A 21,121-nucleotide genomic window follows, 5' to 3' on the forward strand; every position below is an offset into this window, starting at 1 on the left:
ACTGTAGACGTTTATGCTACTAACTAGAGCCTTTGCTTATTTCTGTTGATTGGTTCTTATAGAGCCTCCAATCATTCAGCCTCAGCCAAGTGAACTAGCCGTCATTCTAAACAATCCCATTTTATTACCATGTGAAGCAACAGGGACTCCCAGTCCTTTCATCACTTGGCAAAAGGAAGGTATCAATGTCATCACTTCAGGTACCGTTTCAATCAAGAAAATAATGGCAACTCAGTTTTATAATTCAGAAGTCGATATGATTTTTTAATGAAAATAAAAATTCTTCTCACTCCGCTTTTGTAACTATGATGTAGGTAGAAGCCATGCAATTCTTCCTCGTGGTGGCTTGCAGATCTCCAGAGCTGTCAGAGAGGATGCTGGTACTTACATGTGTGTGGCTCAGAATCCAGCTGGCACAGCCTTGGGCAAAATCAAGTTAAATGTCCAAGGTACCTAAATAATAAATCCCTATGTCTTCACTGCAAAGATGCTTATAATAGTGTGTATCAGAATTCATATATCTAAAGTAATGATGCCGCCATCGTTCTTAATTAACATTCTTAGTTTATGTTATCCTATGTATTTTTCTATTAAACTTATGAAGGAAAAAATTTAGTGCTTGGGTGTTTTGGGGCATTATTTGTATAAGAAAACTGAAGCATCTCATGATATTTTGAATTTCTGTGAACCTCTATTTGGTACTTTCGTTGTAGCACATATTTAAGGTGATTTTTAAAACTATTCTCTCTGTAATACTACTTTGTATAGTACTTTACAAAATACTGGATTGTAATATCCACTTAAAAAACAAATCATAAATGTTTTAAATTTTAAAGAATCACCAATAAGAGTCATGAAACAAAAAAATAAATCACAATTGCAATTAAACCAGCTTGATGGAAAAAAATATTCTGAAGACAGTGGGGTGTTTTTCACATTTAACTTATATTTTCTTGATGTAATGTTCATATCTTACATGCATTGTTTTTGTGAATCAAGACATGACCTAGAGATGGGTTCCGAGCTGCTCAGTTTGCATTGCTGATTTGAATTTCCTTGTAGTGTGATTTTCTTATGGTGAATTAATAACTGTAGTAAAGCTCACTTACCTGCAGATAGTAAATCTAATTTATTTGTATTTTTCAACACTTCTTTAACAAGTGTTTATTGGGATAATAAGTAGAAATACATTGACCATTATAGATATGATCCTTTCCTTATAGTGTGGAGAAGGAAAAAAAAATGAAACTACCAAATAAATGAAATTATGATAAATTCTGACATATGCTATGCAGAGGGAAAACAAAAGGCTGAGTTGGAGAATAATGGGAAAATGTGGGGACCACTTTACACTAGTGGTTAAAGTAGGCTTTAACCTACTGACGGGGGTACCATTGGAGCTGAGGAGGGTTACCATTGGAGCTGAGACCTGAATGATGAGCTAGGATGAGCCATGTAAAAGTAGCAGAGTGTCCAAGGAAGAGCGGGCAGCATGTGCAATGGCCCCAAGGCAGGAAAGGGTAAGAAAAGAAGCGTGCCAGTGTGGCTGACAGTAAAGAACCTGGGAAGCCTGGCAAAATGTGAAGGAGGTCAGAAGAGAAAGTGGGACCAGTGCACGGCGTGCCCGAAGGACCAGAGGAGGGGTAAGATTTCCTTCTGTGTGCAATGTGTGCAAAGCCTTTTAATGATTTAACCAAGACTGTTGTTTGGTTTTAGGAGGACCTCTTTTGCTGGTATGTAGATAATGATTTCGAGAAATCGGACTAGATTTCTAGAAAAAGGCTAGAGCTGGAAGAACTAGTAAAGTGCTCTAGGCATCATGTGACACAGTCTGGCTGGGAGTGCGAGTGGGTGTGTGAGTTGCAGGGGAAAATGAAAAAGAAGTGGTGGATTCAAGAACTCTTTGGAGATGTAATTGCCAGGATTGCTGATTAATCAGATTGGGAGGTTAGGAAAAGAGAAGAGTTAACGCTGTTTCCTGGGCTTTGGGCCTGAGCTAGTGACGGAGATAGTGCTGTGAGGGATGCAAGGGGAGGAACTGGTTTGGGAGGAAGGAAAGCGTGATTTCTGTTTAATCATGTTAGATGTGGGAAACTATTAGCAATCTAGCAGAGATGCCAAAAAGCGTTGAATATTTATGAATTCAGAACTCAAGGGAGAAGTATAGTCTAAGATATAAATTTGGAAGTAATCAGGGTATTTCAGTCTACAAGACTGGATGAGAATTTGGACCGAAAAGAGCTTAAGGACAAAGCCCCAGGACTCTGCATTGTTAAGAGGTCTGAGAAAAGAGAGAACACTGGAAAAGAATACAAAGGAGAGGGAAGAGATGACAGAGGAAAACTAGATGGAGGCTAGGAGAGGTCAGTGTTTCAAGAAGAGAGTAGACAGCTTTTTGAATGCAAGCGAGAGGTCAGTTAGGATGATGACCAAGAAATATTCATTGGTTTTGGCAACACTGAGGTCATAGAAAAGAAGTAGTGAGGGTTTTTTCCTTCACTAATTGATTAAAACTACTGATATGAAAAAAAGAAACACTTTTTTTCAAAAAAGAAAAGGAAACACTTTGAACAACTGACAGCATTTCAATATTCCAAAATGGGAAAACGTGGGGACCACTTTACACTAGTGGTTAAAGTAAGCTTTAACAACTACTTGGGGTGGGGGGAATACTATTGGAGCTGAGGCGGGTACCACTGGAGCCGAGACCTGAATGATGAGCTAGGATGAGCCATGTAAAAGTAGCAGAGTGTCCAAGGAAGAGAGGGCAGCCTGTGCAATGGCCCCAAGGCAGGAAAGGGTAAGAAAAGCTCAGTAGAATATCCTTAGTGTAATCTATTGTAAACACTAGGAAGGGAAATCCTAATCATAAGTCCTTCCACCATTTTCTGAAGAAGTGGAAAGAGTTCTATCTATATACCGTCAACCCTTGACCAACACGGTTTGAACCGTGCAGGTCCACTTATACGTGGATTTTTTTTCAGTAGTAAATACTACATTACTGTACAATCCAAGGTTGGTTGAATCTGAAGGTGCAAAACCACAGATACAGAGGAGACAAGGATACAGAGGGCCAACTATAAGTTATATTCAGATTTTCGGTAGCACACAGGGTCGTCATCCCTAACCCCTGCGTTGTTCAAGGGTTAATTGTAATTCTTTTCCATATTCTACTTCTTTATTCCTTTATTCATTAACAAAATACCTTGTTAAATATGGCAACTGTATATGAGATCATAAGCACTGTAGGAAATGCATGAATAAAAAGATCTTTGAGCAGGTGAACAATTTCCAAACCTTGAAAAGATCTATTTTGGAAGTTTTAAGTAGCTGATGAATCACAATACATGTATGTTCAAGAAAATACCTCTGTCAACACAGTCTAGGTTTTCTAGACATGAAATCCCTCACGAGTACATGTTTATATCCTTATTTAAAATCGATTATCATTTATATTTGTTAACTAGATAGAGAATAATTTTCTACAATGGGTTCAATGAATTTTCTTTTCCAACGCAAACAAGCTATAGCAATCCTTTGGTGATGATATGGTAAAGTCAGGGCTTTGTTTCTTGTCAATGTGACGTCACTTTGCTAGAGTGATACTGTAGTGTGTAAATGGTACATTCCTGCTTTTAAGATAACGTGCAAACCTTGTATCTTTTAGTTCCTCCAGTCATTAGCCCCCATCCTAAGGAATATATCATTGCTGTGGATAAGCCCATCATGCTACCCTGTGAGGCAGATGGCCTCCCACCACCTGACATTACGTGGCATAAAGATGGGCACGTAATTATGGAATCAATCCGCCAGCGCATCCTCAGCTCTGGAGCTCTGCAAATAGCATTTGCTCAGCCTGGTGACGCTGGCCAGTACACGTGCACAGCAGCTAACGTGGCCGGATCAAGCAGCACGAGCACCAAGCTCACTGTCCATGGTAGGTTGTTTAGCATAAATCATTTCAGTGTGCTACATTACCATGGCAAAGAAAAAAACCACCAGGAAAAAAAATACGATGAAAATCCAAACAATGTAAAACAGTAATCCAGAGTGGAGTGTGTGTGTGCATGTGGTATGTAGGTACACTTGCCCTTCAAATATGTTTTTGGTAGGCTATGTTTATTTGTGTGTGCACATATGTGTGTGAGAAAGAGAGATTTTATTAATAAAGCCAGGATAATTAATGTGTTGCCAATCCCCTCATATTGTGATTATTGGGATCTTTAATTTGGCTTATGAGGAGTCCATTTGTTTTGTTACTCTTCTGCTTTACTTTTCAAGTTGCAAGTCATCTTGGCTCAAAACTAATCACCATGTGACCTACATTATAAATGTAATGTGAATCTAATGAGAATTGGAGATCTATTTGATTCATTATTTTAAAGTATGTAGCAAAATATTTACAGGTATATTTGAATAATAGAAAAAATACCATATTTTCCTTTGCATTCAGACAACTAACAAAATATCTAAAGATCAGCATTGAAATATTTTAGTTGTTATTTTGTTACTTTTTTTTAATTGTATGCTTTTAAGACTAAAGGTAGAATACCTATTAATATCAGTGGTAAGAAACAATAAGTGAATTAAACTGTTTCCAACTACTATTTTCAGAGGTAACTCTTGTTTTAATGATGAGTTTCTACTTTTTCCTTTTTAAAAAATTTGTGAAAGCTGTTTTTTATCTTTCAGGTGTATTTGAATTTTCTACAGTTTTATACCTGCTTTCAGTTAATATAACTGAACTAATTAATACACATTAGTCCTTTAGTTTCAAGTAAATAATATTCCTTCTTTCAAGTGTTTGTAGAAAATTTACGAAAATTGACCATATACTAAACACCAAAGAAATTGTTAATAATAATTTAAAAGTATAGGCCACAATTCCTGCCCACAACACAATAAAGCTAGAAATGTGGAATGAACTTTTAATGCCAAAATCCCAACCCCAGCCAAATTAAAAAATACCATTCTAGTCAACAAGTAGGTCAAAGAATATGGTTTTATTTTCAGATTATTTAGAAAATAATAAAAATAAGGACACCACATATCAAAATGTATAGTGTGTGGCCAAAACTATAATCAAATATAAAGTCACAGCCTTAAAATTTTCATTTTGAAAAAGAATGAATTTAAGTAAATGTACTAATGCTGCAACTTTGTAACCATTAGAAAAGTTGAAATATAAACCCCAAGGAAACCAGGATAAAGGAGATAATAAAGATACAGCATACATTAATGAAAAATGAATATTTATGACATACCATTCAGCAAAATAGATTTTTGGCTTTTCCACATTATCTATTGTTTATGCATAGAATCATTCACATAGTCTTTGTATATTTACTCATATAATCATAAAAAAATAATTTTTGCTGAAACCAGTTGTTCTAAAAAATGTCATTAAGATTGATCCATTTCTCAGCAATGTATTTGAATAATTCCAAAATGTATTGTTTTGGGAGGGGAGTGTATTTTTACTTTTTTTTTTTTTTCTTATTAGTCATCCATTTTATACACATCAGTGTATACATGCCAATCCCAATCTCCCGATTCATAACACCACCACCCCCACACCCCCGCGGCTTTCCCCCCTTGGTGTCCATATGTTTTTGCTCTACTTCTGTGTCTCAGTTTCTGCTCTGCAAACTGGTTCATCAGTACCATTTTCTAGGTTCCACATATATGCGTAAATATACGATATTTGTTTTTCTCTTTCTTACTTCATTCTGTATGACAGTCTCTAGATGCATCCATGTCTCTACAAATGACCCAATTTTGTTCCTTTTTATGGCTGAGTAATAGTCCATTGTATATATATACCACATCTTCTTTATCCATTCATCTGTCGACGGGCACTTAGGTTGCTTCCATGACCTGGCTATTGTAAATAGTGCTGCAGTGAACATTGGGGTGCATGTGTCTTTTTGAATTATGGTTTTCTCTGTGTATATGCCCAGTAGTGGGATTGCTGGGTCATACGGTAATTCTATTTTTAGTTCTTTAAGGAACCTCCATACTGTTCTCCATAGTGGCTGTATCAATTTACATTCCCACCAACAGTGCAAGAGGGTTCCCTTTTCTCCACACCCTCTCCAGCATTTGTTGTTTGTAGATTTTCTGATGATGCCCATTCTAACTGGTGTGAGGTGATCCCTCATTGTAGTTTTTGTTTGTGTGTTTGTTTGTTTGTTTTTCAAAACAATTTATTGCATCATATTTGGTACCTTATGTTTGACAACAAAAAGGAAATTACATCTGTAACTGCAGGAAAAAGAAGCTGATCTGTTATTGAAAAAAAAAAAATCTTGGGCCCTTTAAAAATTACAAAGTCTTGGGCTTGCCTGAAACAACTGAGCAAGAAATATATTCTTAGAAATGTAGGGCTTCAAGTATTACAAACCTGTGACACTGTGGAAAAATTCCAGAGGTATCTGAACTGCAGCACTTTTTTTTCTGCATGTCGTGAACAAGGCCTGCTGAGGTTTTTAACTGTTACTCTCTTGATCGGTCACAGAATGGTAGTCAGGAGTTCTGCTCTTTAACTCCAAGCCATGGCCTCACTGTAGTTTTAATTTGCATTTCTCTAATAATTAGTGATGTTGAGCAGCTTTTCATGTGCTTCTTGGCCACCTGTATGTCTTCGGAGAAATGTCTATTTAGGTCGTCTGCCCATTTTTGGATTGGGTTGTTTGTTTTTTTAATATTGAGCTGCATAAGCTGTTTATATATTTTGGAGATTAATCCTTTGTCTGAAAATTCATTTACAAATATTTTTCCCATTCTGAGGGTTGTCTTTTCGTCTTGTTTATGGGTTCCGTTGCTGTGCAAAAGCTTTTAAGTTTCATTAGGTCCCATTTGTTTATTTTTGTTTTTATTTCCATTACTCTAGGAGGTGGATCAAAAAAGATCTTGCTGTGATTTATGTCAAAGAGTGTTCTTCCTATGTTTTCCTCTAAGAGTTTTATACTGTCCGGTGTTACAATTAAGTCTCTAAGCCATTTTGAGTTTATTTTTGTGTATGGTGTTAAGGAGTGTTCTAATTTCATTCTTTTACATGTAGCTGTCCAGTTTTCCCAGCATCACTTATTGAAGGGACTGTCTCTTCTCCATTGTATCTCCTTGCCTCCTTTGGGATAGGTTAGTTGACCATAGGTGCGTGGGATCATTTCTGGGCTTTCTGTCCTGTTGCATTGATCTATATTTCTGTTTTTGTGCCAGTACCATACTGCCTTGATTACTGTAGCTTTGTAGTATAGTCTGAAGTCAGGGCGTCTAATTCCTCAAGCTCCATTTTTTTCCCTCAAGACAGCTTTGGCTATTCGGGATCTTTTGTGTCTCCATACAAATTTTAAGATGACTTGTTCTAGTTCCATAAAAAATGCCATTGGTAATTTGATAGGGATTGCATTGAATCTGTAGATTGCTTTGGGTAGTATACTCATTTTCACAATGTTGGTTCTTCCAATCCAAGAACATGGTATATGTCTCCATCTGTTGGTATCATCTTTAATTTCTTTCATCAGTGTCTTATAGTTTTCTGCATACAGGTCTTTTGTCTCCCTAGGTAGGTTTATTCCTAGGTCTTTTATTCTTTTTGTTGCAATGGTAAATGGGAGTGTTTCCTTAATTTCTCTTTCAGATTTGTCATCATCAGTGAATAGGAATGCAATAGATTTCTGTGCATTAATTTCGTATCCTGCAAGTTTACCAAATTCATTGATTAGCTCTAGTAGATTTCTGGTGGCATCTTTAGGATTCTCTATGTATAGTATTATGTCATCTGCAAACAGTGACAGTTTTACTTCTTTTCCAATTTGTATTCCTTTTATTTCTTTTTCTTCTCTGATTGCTGTGGCTATCCAAAACTATGTTGAATAAAAGTGGTGAGAGTGGACATCCTTGTCTTGTTCCTGATCTTAGATAAAATGTTTTCAGTTTTTCACCATTGAGAATGATGTTTGCTTTGGGTTTGTTGTATATGGCCTTTATTATGTTGAAGTAGGTTCCCTCTATGCCCACTTTCTGGAGAGTTTTTATCATAAATGGGTGTTGAATTTTATCAAAAGCTTTTTCTGCATCTATTGAGATGATCATATGGTTTTTATTCTTCAATTTGTTAATATGGTGTATCACATTGGTTGATTTGCATATATTGAAGAATCCCTGCATCTCTTGGATAATCTCACTTGATCATGGGGTATGATCCTTTTAATGTGTTGTTGGATTCTGTTTGCTAGTATTTTGTTGAGGATTTTTGCATCTATATTCATCAGTGATATTAGTCTGTAATATTCTTTTTTTGTAGTATCTTTGTCTAGTTTTGGTTTCAGGGTGAATGTGACCTCATAGAATGAGTTTGGGAGTGTTCCTTCCTCTGCAATTTTTTGGAAGAGTTTGAGAAGGATGGGTGTTAGCTCTTCTCTAAATGTTTGATAGAATTCACCTATGAAGCCGTCTGGTCCTGGACTTTAGTTTGTTGGAAGATTTTTAATCGCAGTTTCAATTTCATTACTTGTGATTGAGCTGTTCATATTTTCTATTTCTTCCTGGTTCAGTCTTGGAAGGTTATACCTTTCTAAGAATTTGTCCATTTCTTCCAGGTTGTCCATTTTATTGGCATAGAGCTGCTTGTAGTAATCTCTCATGATCATTTGTATTTCTGCAGTGTCAGTTGTAACTTCTCCTTTTTCATTTCTAATGTTATTGATTTGAGTCCTCTCCCTCTTTTCCTTGACGAGTCTGGCTAATGGTTTATCAATTTTGTTTATCTTCTCAAAGAACCAGCTTTTAGTTTTATTGGTCTTTGCTATTGTTTTCTTTGTTTCTATTTCATTTATTTCCGCTCTGATCTTGATGATTTCTTTCCTTCTGCTAACTTTGGGTTTTGTTTGTTCTTCTTTCTCTAGTCCCTTTAGGTGTAAGGTTAGATTATTTATTTGAGATGTTTCTTGTTTCTTGAGGTAGGCTGTATAGCTATAAACTTCCCTCTTAAAACTGCTTTTGCTGCATCCCATAGGTTTTGGATCGTCGTGCTTTCATTGTCATTTGTCTTTAGGTATTTTTTGATTTCCTCTTTGATTTCTTCAGTGATCTCTTGGTTATTTAGTAACGTATTGTTTAGCCTCCATGTGTTTGTGTGTTTTACGTTTTTTTCCCTGTAAGTGATTTCTAATCTCATAGCATTGTGGTCAGAAAAGATGCTTGATACGATTTCAATTTTCTTAAATTTACTGAGGCTTGATTTGTGACCCAAGATGTGATCTATTCTGGAGAATATTCCATGTGCACTTGAGAAGAAAGTGTAATCTACTGTTTTTGGATGGAAAGTCCTATGAATATCAATTAAATCTATCTGGTCTATTGTGTCATTTAAAGCTTGTGTTTTCTTATTAATTTTCTGTTTGGATGATCTGTCCATTGGTGTAAATGAGGTGTTAAAGCCCCCCACGATTATTGTGTTACTGTTGATTTCCTCTTTTAGAGCTGTTTGCAGTTGCCTTATGTATTGAGGTGCTCCTATGTTGGGTGTATATATATTTATAATTGTTATATCTTCTTCTTGGATTGATCCTTGATCATTATGTAGTGTCCCTCCTTATCTTGTATAACAGTCTTTATTTTAAAGTCTATTTTATCTGATATGAGTATTGCTACTCCAGCTTTCTTTTCATTTCCAGTTGCATGGAATATCTTTTTCCATCCCCTCACTTTCAGTCTGTATGTGTCCCTAGTTCTGAAGTGGGTCTCTTGTAGACAGCATATATATGGGTCTTGTTTTTGTATCCATTCAGCAAGCCTGTGTCTTTTGGTTGGAGCATTTAATCCATTCACATTTAAGGAAATTATCGATATGTATGTTCCTATTACCATTTTCTTAATTGTTTTCCATTTGGTTTTGTAGGTCCTTTTCTTCTCTTGTGTTTCCCACTTAGAGAAGTTCCTTTAGCATTTGTTGTAGAGCTGGTTTGGTGGTGCTGAATTCTCTTAGCTTTTGCTTGTCTGTAAAGCTTTTGACTTCTCCATCGAATCTGAACGAGATCCTTGCCGGGTAGAGTAATCTTGGTTCTGGTTCTTCCCTTTCATCACTGTCACTCCCTTCTGGCTTGTAGAGTTTCTCCTGAGAAATCAGCTGTTAACCTTATGGGAGTTCCCTTGTATGTTATTTGTCATTTTTCCCTTGCTGCTTTCAATAATTCTTCTTTGTCTTTAATTTTTGCCAATTTGATTACTATGTGTCTCAGCGCGTTTCTCCTTGGGTTTATCCTGTATGGCACTCTCTGCACTTCCTGGACTTGGGTGGCTATTTCCTTTCCCATGTTAGGGAAGTTTTCAACTATAATCTCTTCAAATATTTTCTCAGGTCCTTTCTCTCTCTCTTCTCCTTTTGGGACCCCTATGATGCGAATGTTTTGCGTTTCATGTTGTCCCAGAGGTTTCTTAGGCTGTCTTCATTTCTTTTCATTCTTTTTTCTATAGTCTGTTCCGCAGCAGTGAATTCCACCATTCTGCCTTCCAGGTCACTTATCCGTTCTTCTGCCTCAGTTATTCTGCTATTGATTCCTTCTAGTGTAGTTTTCATTTCAGTTATTGTATTGGTCATCTCTGTTTGTTTGTTCTTTAATTCTTCTAGGTCTTTGTTCAACATTTCTTGCATCTTCGCGATCTTTGCCTCCATTGTTTTTCCGAGGTCCTGGATCATCTTCACTATCATTATTCTGAATTCTTTTCCTGGAAGGTTGCCTATCTCCACTTCATTTAGTTGTTTTTCTGGGGTTTTATCTTGTTCCTTCATCTGGTACATAGCCCTCTGCCTTTTCATCTTGTCTTTCTTTCTGTGAATGTGGTTTTTGTTCCACAGGCTGCAGGATTGTAATTTTTCTTGCCTCTGCTCTCTGCCCTCTGGTGGATGAGGCTATCTAAGAGGCTTGTGGAAGTTTCCTGATGGGAGGGACTGATGGTGGGTAGAGCTCAATAAAACTTTAATCTGTTTGTCTGCTGATGGGTGAGGCTGGGTTCCCTCCCTGTTGGTTGTTTGGTCTGTGATGACCCAACACTGGAGCCTTACCGGGCTCTTTGGTGGGGCTAATGGCGGACTCTGGGAGGGCTCACACCAAGGAGTACTTCCCAGAACTTCTGCTGCCAGTGTCCTTGTCCCTTGGTGAGCCACAGCTGCCCCCCACCTCTGCAGGAGACCCTCCAACACTAGCAGGTAGGTCTGGTTCAGTCTCCTATGGGGTCACTGCTCCTTCTCCTGGATCCCGATGCGCACACTACTTTGTGTGTGCCCTCCAAGAGTGGAGTCTCTGTTTCCCCCTGTCCGGTCGAAGTCCTGCAATCAAATCTCGCTAGCCTTCACAGTCTGATTCTCTGGGAATTCCTCCTCCCGTTGCCGGACCCCCAGGTTGGGAAGCCTGACATGGGGCTCAGAACCTTCACTCCAGTGGGTGGACTTCTGTGGTAAAGTTGTTCTCCAGTTTGTGAGTCACCCACCCAGTGGTTATGGCATTTGATTTTATTGTGATAGCACCCTGCCTGCCATCTCATTGCGGCTTCTCCTTTGTCTTTGCATGTGGGGTATCTTTTCTGGTGAGTTCCAGTGTCTTCCTGTCGATGATTGTTTAGCAGTTAGTTGTGATTCTGGTGTTCTCGCAAGAGGGAGTGAGAGCATGTCCTTCTACTCCACCATCTTGAACCAATCTCTATTTTTACTTTTTGAGCCAAGTCTTCTTAATATTTTTTAAGCCTTTCTTTTAGAAGTGAATATCTTAGTTCCAAGTTCACTAAAGTATTTCTTAGTACCCTGAAATAGTCAACTGACCTTTCTATATTGCCTAAATTCCACTTCAAAAAAATTTGAAGCAATGGCAGTATTTGCACAGAATTATGAAATCACTGTAAAAATTTCTCTGTGACAGTATAAGAACTGAATTAAATGTCTTCACCGGTTTTACTTGCATTTGTTGTAACACATGTGAAATACTGCAATAAATATTTTTTTCTTTAGCACTTTGTGATATTTAATATGGGGTGAGTATTTTACAGTGTTTTTAACTAGGGATTTTTATTAGTCTATCCTCACAATATCTCTGTGATATAAATCTAGCAATTCTACAACTATAGAAGCATTTTTGGTTTTAGTCGCTCTTGTTTATTTTACTTCAGTGCAATAAGCAAAAGAAACTCAAGTAAGGAAAAGTCAGGAAGTCAAATAAAATCTAAATATTTCTCACCAGTTCTATGTCATTTTTTCAGAAATTGATATTCAGCAAGTACAGATGCATTAGAATTCTTGCTAGCATCAAAAATATGGATTGCTTTCATAGTAACAAACAAGTAAATGGCTTGATAAATTTTGTTAGTATTTCTAGCAAGTTACCCTCAAGAAAGTCTATTGTGTGTTAATTTTCAGTGTGAATAAAGATATTATTGAACTCAACATCCTGAATACCTATCATTTTTAAACTCTTCATAGTACCACCTAGAATTCAAAGTACAGAAGTACATTACACGGTCAATGAGAATTCACAAGCCGTTCTTCCATGCGTGGCTGATGGAATCCCCACACCAGCAATTAACTGGAAAAAAGACAATGTCCTTTTGGCTAACTTGTTAGGAAAACACACTGTCGAACCCTATGGGGAGCTCATTCTGGAAAATGTTGTGGTAAGTTTAACAGACACGAATAGATACATTAAGCCAGATTATTAATTCACCTTTTTACATTTAGTGACTTAGCTCAGAAATGTATTTTTTAATAATGAAAGGAAAGAAGGTACTCTTATAAATTCAGGTCAAAAAATTAATTTTACACGTATTTCATTTTATGTCCCCGAGAACAGTATTTAGCAGATTGTGAGAACTCATAAGTGGCCTCCTTCTAAAATTATTTTATTTTTGTGGAAATCTGTGTTTATCAGGAAAAATTCTAAGCCTCTGTTATATTCCATGTTTGTAACAATGCATGAGGATGGTTAGAAGAGTAGAGATGTAAGAATGTCTGATGTATTATTAAGCAAATACAAAAAGCAGACTTTTTGCTCTTTTCAGGTTTTTAAATAACTCTTAGTCTTAGGGATCAGGGCAAGCTGGGGTTTTTGAATATTCTTAGGTGGTACTTCGCCAGTTTGCAAAATTGTAGCTATGGGAAGCGTCTTAGTTTTTCAGTATGAGCCCACTTGAAGCGGAATCTGTATCTATGTATACCACATGACTTTTAAAAAAATTATCATGTAGTTTGAGAGTATCAACACTTGGTACTAAATATTAAACATGATTAAAATGTGAATCATATTCAGAGCTTTTGTGCCTATCTTATTCCTTTTCATTACCCTTCAAAGTGCCTAAATTCATTACAAAGTCTTCATAGAATTAAATTTGAACAAATTAAAATGATAAAATTGATCACATTCACTTCACAGTATAATTTCAGCCTTTAGCCAGACTCCTGGAATTACCAGATAAATAGCTCTAGTGATAGGCTATCTCTGTCTCATGTGCTAGTAGAAATTGTATTTATTCAAATCTAAGTTTCCATCAATTGTAAGATGCACCAATATTTTATGTGCCACTAAGAAAAAAATATATAATCAAGTAAACTAGAGAAGATCATCAATTTTTAAGTTGTATCCCAAATTCAGAGATATTAAAAGTTAAAACTATGAATTTTAGAATCGATAAAATAAGGATAAATTTGTTTGCTTGTTTGTTTAAGCTGGTAAACATCTCTGGTAGGGATTACTCCCAGGTTCAAGAGTGTTGAATTAGGCCCCTTAATCACTCTTAGACCTGAAGAAATTAAACAAGAAAAGTTTAGACTTTTAGTGAGACAGTGACTCAGATACATTAAGAAATATATCACCAATAAGGTAGCTTATAAAAACTAGATGAAGGACACAAATGATAAGAAGTCTATTTGTGAATAATATGTACAATCCAGATTTTCAAAAGCTTTACTTCCATAAAATCCTTGATTTTAAACTTAAGTTGTTATAACCTGGGAATTTTAAGAATAACTAAGTGGTGTCAGAGTGGGGAGACCTTTCCATGGAATATGATTTATTCCTGTTTGCCCTTAAAAAAATTAGTATACAACCAATCAAATTTAGATTATATCTATAATGAGTAATTACAATCTTTATGCTGCATTCCCAATCAGTTTTTTGATGCTTCAATGGAAAAATATATACATATATATTCTTAAACTTTTTAAAAAGAAGAAAAAGTCTGTAATATGGACCTTAACGCAGTCAGAAGCATTCAGTCATTAATTCAACAAATATTTATTGAGTACCTTCTCCGTGATCAACACTGATTTAGGAACTGGGAATAAATACATCAGGGAACAAAAGAATCAAAGATCCTTGCGCTCGTGGAGTTTATTTCTAGAGGAGGGAGATAGACAATAACAAACAAAAATAAACAATGTATTGTTTCATACCAGTTGCCAAAAGAAAACAACTGGTATGAAAAATAAAAGAAGAGCAGGGAAAAGGGGATCAGAATTTGGAGGAGTACAGGTTACGTTTTTAAATAGCATAGTCAGAGTAAATGTCCTTTGGGAAGGAGACATTTTGAGCAAAATTTGAAGGAAGTGAGTTAGCTAAGCAAATATCTGGAAGAGGAGCATCCCAGGCAGAGAAAACTGGGATGCTCCTTCCCCAGATTTTGGGGGCAAAGAAATTAAGGTGGGTGCAAAGAACGCAAGAATGTAAGGTAGGAACATGTCTGATGTATTTGAGAAACAGGAGGCCAGTGAAAGCAAAGAAGAAAAAGAATGAAAAGAGGGAGAAAGAAGTCAGAGAAAAATGAAGGCCAGATACATGTAGTGTCTGGTAGGTCATAACAATTTTGCATTTTACTCTGAGTAAAATCAGAATCCATTACAGGTTTTGAGCAGGGGAACAATGTTGTCTGCTTATGTTTTTGCAATATTGCATTGGCTCCTCCTCCCCCTTCCCCCTGCTCCTCTTCCTCCTCCTCCTATTCCATGAGAATACATGGTAAGGAGGCCAGAATAGAAACAGAAAAGACCAGTTGGGAAGATGGTCTGGAGACAGAGGAGAGATTATAGAACTCAAAGCTGAACATTAGGCCAATCCATATCTCTGACCCAATTTCATTCATTTTTATGGCTGAGTAATATTCCGTTGTATATATGTACCACATCTTCTTTATCCAGATACTATGTGTAAAATGGACAACTGATGGGAACATGCTGTACAGCACAGGGAACTCACCTAGTGCACTGTGGTAACCTAAATGGGAGGGAAGTCCAAAAGGGAAGGGATATCTGTATGCATATGGCGGATTCACTTTGTTGTGCAGTTGAGGCTAACACAGAATTGTAAAGCAACCATACTCCAATAAAAAGTAATTTTAAAAAGCTGAACATTAGCAGAGAAGGGGTGAGAAGTGATTGGATTTTGCACATACTTTGAAGCTAGGATTTCCTAGCTAGATTGCAAGTAGAGTCTGAAAAAGAAAAGAATAAAGGATAACTCAAATGTCTGAGAACAAAGGCATGAACAACTGGAAGAACAAAGTAACCATCAACTGAGATGGTGTGAAGGCTGCAGATAGAACCAGAAGGGGAAATGGGGAGTTCAGTTTTGGACATGAGTTTGAGATGTCTTTTAGACATCTAAGCAGAGAGTTGGAATGAAAAGTTCAATGTAGTTGGAATTTGGAAGAAAGATCTGGGCTGGAGATCCTGGTACTCATCAATAGATAGATGATATTTAAAGCCATAAGACTGGATGAGATCACCAAAGAGGTGAGTGCAGATACAGAAGAAAAGAGGACTAAGACTGAGCCCTTTCACATACCAACATAAAGACATTAATGTGGAGGGGAAGCCAGCAAAAGGAGATGGAAAAGGAGCAACCAGTGAAGTAGGAAGGAAACTAGGGGAATGGGGTATCCTGGAAGCCAAGTGGAGACATGGTTTTAAAACGAAGGAAGCCAGAATTGTGTCAAATACTGCCAATACATCTAATAAAGTCAGTGCCAAGAGCTGGATTTAGCAAGTGAAATTTTGGAACTGCAGGTGTTATTGCCCTTACTCTTGCCATTTCCTTTGATCATTTTGGTGGACTTTGGTGCCACATTACCCAGAGAGCCAACTATGCTGTCAAGATTCTAACAGCCTTTGGGACTATTTGCTCTTTATTTGTACATTGCAGTACAGCAATTGATGTTTAATAAACTTTATAATCTAAAGTTTTCTGAGATCTTATTATTATAAATTCTGTAGTTCTATAAGGTATGGGCTTTTGTTTAAATTCTTATACATTTTAAATTATGTTATTTAAAAGCTAGCCAGATGGTTCAGACTACAAGATGGAAATTTAAACTGGCTTTAAAGAAGAGTGCTCCTTTGGGGACCAAGCTATGCAACTTTATGTATTATATGCAGTAGAATGTAAGATTATGTAATTTTAAGCCCTATGATTTTTCTTTCTTTAAGCCAGAGGATTCTGGCACCTATACCTGCATTGCTAAGAATGCTGCAGGTGAAGACACACACACCGTCAGCCTGACTGTGCATGTCCTCCCCACTTTCACGGAACTTCCTGGAGATGTGTCATTAAATAAAGGAGAACAGCTACGATTAAACTGTAAAGCAACTGGTATTCCATTGCCCAAGTTAACATGGACCTTCAATAACAATATTATCCCAGGTTGGTAATTTAATTCTTAAGAAGTGAATAGTACAACCATAGAGAACTCAAAACCAATCTCCTTTTTTGTTTTAAAGCCCAGGAGCCCTCACCCTTGGGAGGACAAGTGTCTCTATTTGTTAGACTTTATGACCAGCATAAAGATATTGTCTGTAAAGAGAAATTGTTGCATCCCAAAATTGAGTTCTGAAGTACTGCATTCACAAATGCCTTGCTGGAAAATTAGTAATAAGCTTGAGTTTTCTCTGCTATAAAGATTTATGTTAATCACTAGAATTCACCAACTGTATCACCTTAACAATAATAGTATACCTTACTAAGGAAAAATAAACTCTAAAAAACTTAATCAGTACTCTTTTCTGAAGGTGTAGTACTAACTTAGCTATTAAAATTTTTAAAGCTTAATTTTCCATAATATTCAGCAGTATGAAACTTTAAAAGATAATTTGAATGAGAGAGAACATGCAAGGTAAACATACTTAACATAATTAGATATTGGCTGGTCTAATCAAAACCTTATTTAGTATTGATTATTTTAGGATTAGCATGTTTATCTTATACTCTATTCCAAGTATTGTAAATACCTTTGTAAATATTTATATCATCATCACTTATGGAGAAGTTCAAATTATTACAAATTTAATCTTGTTGTCATTATTTATTACCTAACTAGCGTATATTTTCATGACTTCCCCTCTGAGCTGCCAGGTCAGTTGAATTATATTTTGATGTAAATTGTTTTGGAGGAAAAGTGGTGTGAGAGAAATGAAATGGAAAATGTCATATTTCTGAAAGATTTTTTGAAACCCAGAGAGACTGTGAGCCAGCTTTAGGCAATCCTTTGAGATGAAAGGTGTACTTCAAATCGAAAATTAATTTTAAAAGATGTTTGTTTTCATTCTCTCCTCCTGTTCCTTCTGCCGTTTTTCATTCTTCAAACAAGTGTCTAGAGACACAGCAAATAGCTCAGGAAGAAATCCCTGGAAAAGGCTCTCTCCTCCAATGTCATAATGAGAACTCTTTGGTTCAATTGCTGACCAATTCATAAATCTAACCTGCAAAATACTGAGCTGTAGTGATTATTTTCCTAGGTCACTGAGAGGCATTTATGTTGCTCTCTACCTTGTTTCCTTCAGCCCACTTTGACAGTGTAAATGGACACAGTGAACTTGTTATTGAAAGGATGTCAAAAGAAGATTCGGGTACTTATGTGTGCACTGCAGAGAACAGCGTTGGTTTTGTGAAGGCAATTGGATTTGTTTATGTGAAAGGTAGATAAAAGTGTTCTATTTTTAATTTGTAATTTATTTATGATGAATGGTTTGTGTTTTGTCTCCTTATTGTATAATAATACAATATAACTTCAGTTTATTAATCCATTTAGTCTTATTTCACAGTTATGCAAATTCATGACGTTAAAAAAAAATTATGAACATTCAACTCAAAAGTAGGTAAGCAGTATGTAAACAGATCATTTGGCACAAAATGGAATCATCCACTTAGGTTATTGAAATGGACAAAATTATCTCATTGATTAGCATGAGCAATTAATTCTGGAAGATTCATGGGGCTCCAAAGTGGCTTTTCCCCTCTTCACTAAATTATCTTTTAAATAGATCAAAATCACAAAGAAATTATTGGAGCTTCCTTTTTCTTATACTCATCTTTTGTTATTTCCCCAGAACCTCCAGTCTTCAAAGGTGATTACCCTTCTAACTGGATTGAACCACTTGGTGGTAATGCAATCCTGAATTGTGAGGTGAAAGGTGATCCCGCCCCAACTATCCAGTGGAGCAGAAGAGGGGTGGATATTGAAATTAGCCACAGAATTCGGCAACTTGGAAACGGCTCCCTGGCCATTTATGGCACTATAGTAAGTCACACTGGAATTGTCAGTATGCACTTTAACTGTCACAATCAATGCCTCTCTACAGGTGCCATGGATGGGAAAAGTTTCTCATGCATTCCTATTTTAATCATAAAATCTGAATCAATGGGTTCTTTTAAAAAACTGAAACAGTGGTTCAAATGGATGATGTTTAGCCCTTCAAAGAAGTACAAGCAATAAAATAATTTTGCTGCTTGGTTCTCCATCGTTGACCTATTGTTCAACATCAGTAGATAACTTCCTCAGATCTGTTTTAGAATGCGGAAATTGAAGAATTACAACATTGTAAATTACAAATAAATGTTAGATTTCATCACCAAGTCGATACCTATATTAGGCTTTCCAAAAGCTTCAGTAATTCAGACAGTGATTAGTACTTTAAGTTATTCTAATTTGGGGGTCAAGTGAATGAGATATTTTATCTGAAAAATTCTTAACTAGACTAAATGAGGGTAATTTGTTAACCTACTGTTGAATTAATTAATTAGTATATACTATCCTATCACCTGCTCCAATGGGCCACTCTCAGTCTTTTCTTCTCCTCGGCTTTATTTCAACCTTAGATGTTATTGATTGTCCCTTCAATTTTGAGATGATTTCTACCTCTAGCTACACTAATGAGTCTCAGGCTTCTTCATTACTGCTTTACCCTCCTTCTCCTCTACACAAACATTACTACTTCTGAAGTCCTTGGTACTTCTCCTAATATCAATATTAATACTAATTATTTTCCACCATACAATTTCAGATTCCTAACCCTGTACCTTCAACCCTGAAACTCTTTCAAGTTCCATTTACAGTTTCCCACTAGAAATCTCTATTTGGATAATGCATTGATACCCCGAATAATCATCTAAATCAACATCTGTCTCTCTCCTCCCACCCTCCTCCACTTCCTTCAATTCAGTTCCCCTTAACTGACTTACTCTTTCTATTAACAAGACCAGAATTCTTCTGTTCACAAGACCTTAGCAAAATCTGTCTCTAATTAGTCATCAAATCTAAACTCATGTGGTCCTTATTTTCTATACCATATACGTATAAATTTGTGACTTGCATTCTGTGATTTGTCATCATTAGTAAATTAGTTTCTCACTTTCTTTCCTACATTTCAAGCTTTCTAAATGGAGGCTAAGCTTAATGTTTTTTTTTTAATAACCCCCATAAGAAAGAACTAGATATTTGTTGATTTGTTCTGATTATGTAATGCTTTTTAAGATATCTATAAGAATAGTGTTGGCATTTTTCTTTAATAAGATAATTTTGGATAAATGATCGTAAAAAATGTGATTTTCTGCTTAGGTTTCCTGCCAGTTATCGTCCCCTGAGAGCAATGATAGGCTGTTCAGAAAAAATTTAAGCTAGGAATTTCTTTCTCTTCTTTTCTTTAGAAAAAAAAAAATCTGTTTATGTGGTTAAATATATGTAAGTTTTTCTATTTCCATTGAAATACCGTCTCAAAAAAAATTGCATATAAACAAGCATCAGGGTAATAAAAAGTGATTTGCGCTGTTCTATAGGCACATATTTTTCTAAAACACTGCTTATTTCCGTAGAACGAAGATGCCGGTGACTATAAATGTGTAGCTACCAATGAAGCTGGGGTGGTGGAGCGCAGCATGAGTCTGACTCTGCAGAGTAAGCTGCTTAATCAAACTCTAATTAAACACTTGTTTTAAGAAGTGTCCATTTAGTTGTTCGTTTAACTTTCTAGCAAGTACATTAATGGTAGCTTTCAGAGTCTGTCTTAACTTACTTTTCTGCTGCTGATGGAGCAGCTGTTACCAAGCATAAGACTGATATAATTTTGCAATATATTTTATCTAACACATGCAGCTCACGCTTGCAGTTGCTTGGTAGCAGAGCTTTTTGTGTTGTTTGCAATATATTCAGTCGAGTACCCTTCGTATAGCTCCTCACAGTTGTTGTAATGAACTTACAAAGATATTTTTCTGGCACTTTAAAAATAAGTGTTGAAAATAAAGACTAACGTAAATGAACTCAAGAGTGCTGCAGCTCAATTGCTGTCGATCTGCCGTGAAACAACTATGTGTTCTGGGCAGGATTATCATGCTCATGATGAAATCCCTCAGTATAAACCACTGGAAGACAGGTTTTCATAATTAGAAAAACGTGAAAGACTCCAGTGGCTCCCTGGACAGTCCCCAGAACCACTTCAGGGGCTGACCCGAGAACAATGTCATTAGGTTGAGAATTTAAGGAAATCAGCTTATTTTGTGAATAGCCTCAGTAATTAATGGGATGAATTTATTTACATTTTCTTTATTCACTATTGAAAGATGCTGTAGGCTAGCATTTACTAACAGCTGTTTGCCAAACTACTGTTCTCTAAAACTTTAACACTGAATAGATATTTAACAGATATTTGAGACAGTGGTTCCCCCCCACCAGCTTTATTGAGGTATAATTGGCAAATAAAACTACGTATATTTAAAGGACGCAGATGTAGAGAAGACTTGAGGACACGGGGAGCGGGAAGGGTAAGCTGGGACGAAGTGAGAGAGTGGCATGGACTTATATATACTACCAA

At 36.4% G+C, this 21,121-nt stretch overlaps 1 protein-coding gene across 6 annotated transcripts in view; it reads left to right on the plus strand.

Moving 5' to 3' along the window:
- The window catches only part of HMCN1 (hemicentin 1), a 529,724-nt gene that overhangs the window by 426,607 nt on the left and 81,996 nt on the right, over positions 1 to 21,121 (plus strand). For all 6 annotated transcript variants that reach the window (XM_068541417.1, XM_068541420.1, XM_068541418.1 and 3 more), the window contains 8 exons: positions 63 to 200; positions 315 to 449; positions 3,668 to 3,937; positions 12,476 to 12,666; positions 16,469 to 16,682; positions 17,819 to 17,953; positions 18,365 to 18,555; positions 20,127 to 20,208. In XM_068541417.1, coding sequence (XP_068397518.1) covers positions 63 to 200; positions 315 to 449; positions 3,668 to 3,937; positions 12,476 to 12,666; positions 16,469 to 16,682; positions 17,819 to 17,953; positions 18,365 to 18,555; positions 20,127 to 20,208 — 1,356 coding nt within the window. The remainder of the gene's footprint in view (positions 1 to 62; positions 201 to 314; positions 450 to 3,667; positions 3,938 to 12,475; positions 12,667 to 16,468; positions 16,683 to 17,818; positions 17,954 to 18,364; positions 18,556 to 20,126; positions 20,209 to 21,121) is intronic.

Source organism: Eschrichtius robustus, chromosome 3 (assembly GCF_028021215.1).
Source record: "Eschrichtius robustus isolate mEscRob2 chromosome 3, mEscRob2.pri, whole genome shotgun sequence".
NCBI classification, from domain to species: Eukaryota; Metazoa; Chordata; class Mammalia; order Artiodactyla; family Eschrichtiidae; genus Eschrichtius; species Eschrichtius robustus.